This window comes from Gracilinanus agilis, unplaced genomic scaffold (genome assembly GCF_016433145.1).
Source record: "Gracilinanus agilis isolate LMUSP501 unplaced genomic scaffold, AgileGrace unplaced_scaffold58994, whole genome shotgun sequence".
NCBI lineage: Eukaryota > Metazoa > Chordata > Mammalia > Didelphimorphia > Didelphidae > Gracilinanus > Gracilinanus agilis.
In genome coordinates this window covers 1-4,775 of record NW_025394512.1, presented here as the reverse complement: position 1 = coordinate 4,775, position 4,775 = coordinate 1, and the positions used below count along the sequence as shown (strand labels likewise).

Sequence of the window (4,775 nt, the reverse complement as noted above, 5' to 3'; positions counted from 1 at the left end):
CATTGAGAGTAGCTTTTATTTCTGTGTATCTCTGGACACCTCAAAGAGTTAGTTACTAAGTTATCACCTGTTACTTTTGATAGATTTATCACCAGAGGCTTTCTAAATCATCTTCAAGAAGCTTAGTCTTCTTTGATCAATGTCTGAATCAGTGGGGATACTCTTGATCATGAAGATTGCATACCCACCATGCTTACCAGGCTATCCTTCATGTATCTCTATCACTTCCTCCCCAAATAAAAGTAAAACATTACTGGTGGCCAACATCCTGATCTTCTAAATTTGGCTAGACTGCTCTTTACACAGCAGATACATAGTTCTTAATCCCTGGGACTGTAAACATAGATTTTTTAGTTGAGGAGATCATTGAATGCACACTCACTTAAGGAGATTAAGAGTATGTACTTAAGTGCCATGATTTTTGAACTCCTAGGGTCACCCTCCTGCCTTGATGAGTCATGAGAGGAGTAGAAAAAAAAGAAGGAAAGAATGGAAGAGAGGAAGAAAGGAGAAACAAAAAAAGGTAAGGAAGGAGAAAAGGAAGGAAGGAAAGAAGGGACTGAAATAACAGAAAAAAGAAAGAAAAAGAAAAAAAGTAGAGGAAAAAGAAAGGGAAAATGGATAGATCAAAATAGAGAGAATGATGGAAAGTGGGAAAGAAAGAAAAAATAAAACAAAAAAGAAATTAGGAAGGTAAGAAAAAGAAAAGAAGGAAAAAAGAAAGGACCTAATTCAGACTTTCTCACATTTAAAACAAATTTTCCCATTGTCAGCTGGGGCTATGATCAGAAGGTGGGGTTCCTGCTTCTTTCTCTGGGAATCCAGTGACTGCACAGGATTGTGGAAGTGACTTAGACCTTTAAGGAAGAAATGGGAAGAAATAAACACTCACCTTTATCCCTTAAGCTTGAATATCCAATGATTTTCCTCATCAAGTCAACACAATATACCTTCATGTAGTATTTTGTTTGATTGGTCCAGAAGGGACTCTGCAGAATGTATGGGTATTCCTTGACTTCAGTATTTATGTTCTCCCAATGCCCAACCTCTTCATCTATCCGGTAACTTTCCTCCCCATTCCAAATTATATGGATGTGACTCTTTACTGTGATGTCATTGTCCACTTCACATTCTGCCAGGAGCTGGGCTGTGTGGTTTCCTGTGGAGAACATAGAGTTGGGATCTTCTGGGTGGAAAGAGGACAGGGAACCCAAAAGAGGAGCCATCTATGGGGGGAGATGTAGAAAGAGGATTTTTCTTTTTTAAAAACATTGAGGGCTACTTACAGTTTTCGGCAGACTGTCTCCAGAGAATCACAGGAATTTCAGGTAGGGTTGAATAATTTAGGGGTTAGATTTTCTTCATTCTGGGTCTATTTCCATTTTGACTCGTACAGTTTGAACTGTCATGTTATGCAGTGTATCCCCAAATTTTACTGCAACTTTTTACTTTTTAAGCTCCACGTACAATTTATATCTGAATTTGGGTTTTCTCTTTTCTTTCAAAATCCCCCAGAAAATAGAGCCTTGTTGTGGGGGATGGTTCTGTTGTGTGTAATTGCAGGCGTAAAAGATAATGAATGAATTGGTGCTAGAACTAATGTCTGAAATCCAGATGAAGAGAGAGATCAGTAACTAGGATGGACATTTCTAACCTCTGAGACTGAAGGAGAGCATGGGCCTTTATGTTCAGGTTTATTGATTAAGAAATTTTGGCAGGCAGTGAAAGTCACTGGGCAGAAGGTAGAAATCTCTTAAAAGGATAATAGGAGATGGTGATCGTGGATGTTAATCCAACTGGGTGAAGCCTAAGGGGCAGGGCTGGATCCTTCATAACTTTTTATCCAGAGAAGGATACAGTGGGTTGGGATCAAAGAAATTTGTCTCAGTGGTATGATCTACTGGGGATACAAGGATCTGCTGGGCTCGGGAGAGAAACAGACAAAGTATGTTGAAAAACAGGCTGGGGGGGAAATGAATTGATTTGACTTACTATCATGATTGATGTCATGCCGTGCTAAGAATTGGATTGGCCAGAGGAAATCTTGCTCATTGTTCACCAGTAAATTATGCCACTGGGTAAGATAATTGACTCCCAGTACTTTGGAGATCCAGGGTATCTTGATAATAAGTTCCTTCTGTCTTTTGTTATAAGATGTCACTTTAACATCATCTATGAGGCTAATTGCACTTAATTCCAAGACAGAGTGGATTGTACCCACTGTGGTGGACTGAATCTCATGCCTGTGGTGGACTAAATTATAGGAAGGAAGAGAAGAAGGGAAAATGGTATTTCAGGTTTAGGGATACCAGAGGACCAGCATCTCCTCTTAGCCATTTCTTTCCCCCTTTTCTGTTTCCCATCCATAGTAAATGTAGTTAAACAGATGACTCCAACATTTACATATCCAACTGTTAGTCTCTTTCTTTTGAGCCTAAATATTATCAGCTAGTTGGTGCAGTGCATAGAGTGCGGGACTTGTAGTTTTAAAGACTTGAGTTCAAATCTAACCTCAGACATTTAAGCTGTATGATCCTGGTTAAATGAATCACATAAGCTCTTTAAACCTGAGTTTCCTTATCCATGAAATGAGAATAATAAAGACACTGACTGCTTAGGCTTCTATTGGTACTCAAAGGAGGGATTTATGAGAGACTTATTATAGTATCCACTCCATAATAGGGGATTAATAAATGCTTATAAAAAACTTTCCTTTCAGACCTCCCCAGTTAGATTGCTTCTTGGTATTTGAAACTCAGTATGTCAAAAATGTAAGTCATTAACTTCTCTCTAAACCTCTGCTTCTCACTTACTTTCTATTTTTGTCAAGAACTGCACCAATATTCTAATCATCTATATTTGCTATCTCAGATCTATTCTCAAAACTTCCCTCTTTCTGTCCTTCCCCAATATCTGACCAGCAGCCAAGCCCAACTAATTCCACCTCCAGCTCCTCTCTCACATCTCTCCCTCTCTTTCTCTCTATTCATATATCCTGCACCCTAGTTCATGCCCTTATTGCTCCTCAACAGGATTTTGGCAATTTCCTTCGACATGAATTTCCTTCTTTTGAATTCTCCCTTCTTCAATCAATCCGCCCCAATCTTCCCATTTTCCTAATCCCAAAGCACACAATGCTCCATCTCCAAAGAACTATAGTGCTTCCCTTCTGCTAATGGCATTTAAAGTCATTCACATTCTGATTCCAGTCTTCCTTTCTAGGCTATTTTCTTAGTCCTCCCCTTCACACAGTCAACGTTTTCATCAAATTGTCCCACTTACCATCGTTTACATCAAACATTCAATCCCGGGGCCAAAATCATTAGAGTTTTCCCTTCCAAAGTTACATTTCATCTCCTCTAGATGCATCTTGTTATTTGTTTATTTATATGCTGTCTCTTCCTTTTAGAGCGTGAGCTCCTTTTAGGCAGGGACTATGTTTTATTTTATTGTTATTATTATTATTATTTTGGTGGTTGGTGGTATCCCCAGTACCTTGCATTTTTGCTGGAGTTATGCTTAATATGCTTTTATGCTTAATAATAATTAATCAACAAATATGCTTAATAAATATTTTTGACTGGCTGCCTGCTCTTTGAAGGGAATGAGTAAGTTTTTACCATTAGACCTAAGGCTCTATTGTCTCTACACTGTCTTCTTAACCCCTTTCTCTCTAGACTTACCTGCCTGTGTCTTTCTCAAGGCAAATACTTCCATAATGAAAATCCCGGCTGAGAAGAACCATCTCCAGCTCCTTTGACACCTGGTGGACCTCAGAAGGGGTCTACCTGGCTTCATCAAGCACACCACAGCTGGGGGAGCTTTAGATGTCACCCAGCCTCAGGCAGTACCTAAAACGGAACTGAGGTCTCCTATGTACATCACATGGCTTTTTATCCTCTAACCCTACCCAGGATGGGATTGGCTCTGCTTAGACCCTGCCCTGCTCTCTCATTGTCATCTAAGATGCCTGTTACCAGGCTGAAACTTTCCTGGCTTAGCAGATATAAGAGAAGTGAAACAGAGTCTGTGGTGAGGGGAGAGAGCCTCAGAGCACAGTCACCATCAGGCTCTTTCTGGGAAGTGCCAAGATGCACTGGTTGTTTCAATGTCATCCTTCCAGTTGCCATTCCCAAGTATTAGTTGAACCTAGAAATTGTTATATCTAAAAGAAACCATCAGGAAGACTTCCTTCTGGAGGAGAGAAATAGGGAAGAGACCTCATTTCTCCTTTCATCCTGCTCTCAGGGAGTCCCTGATTTTATGGGGCAGTTTTTAATGGAGCTACCTGTCTGAAAATATAATATTAACAGAAATAGCAGTGAACAGTGAACTTCTAAGGTTGGCAAAGGACTTCACATTTAGTATTATCTCACTTCATTTTTACAATATTGCTGTGCCTTAGGAGTAAGTACTATTATTCATCCTCATTTTCAGATAAGGAAACTGAGTCCAAGATTGGTTAAATTGCTTTCCCTGGGTGAAAACCAGCTAAAGTCTAAGGAATAGTTCAATGAGTCCTCATACCAACTCTAGGTCTGTTGATATTCTTGATTCTATTCTACATTGCCTTGCAATGCTGATTAATTGCGATCTTCTCCCAATTGTGGCCCCTGGATTACTTCCAGAATTAGGGCACTGAATCTTAGATGGCATATTGCAGTGTTTGCAGATCACTATCTGTGTCTGGCTTTTTATCATGTACACGGAGAGGTGTATTTGCTTATTCATCCTTGAGTCTGAATCCATTCCTTGCCCTGGCATATGCACCTGGG

At 39.8% G+C, this 4,775-nt stretch overlaps 1 protein-coding gene across 1 annotated transcript; it reads right to left on the bottom strand.

Annotated features, from left to right (window-relative positions):
• Positions 1-892: 892 nt before the first annotated feature.
• LOC123256436 lies at positions 893-3,798 on the bottom strand (the record flags this gene model as incomplete). Its single annotated transcript, XM_044685053.1, has 3 exons — positions 3,684-3,798; positions 1,993-2,253; positions 893-1,159 (listed from the first exon to the last, which is right to left on the bottom strand). Coding segments are annotated over exons 1-3 (643 nt in total), but the record flags the coding sequence as incomplete, so codon positions are not given.
• Positions 3,799-4,775: the final 977 nt, after the last annotated feature.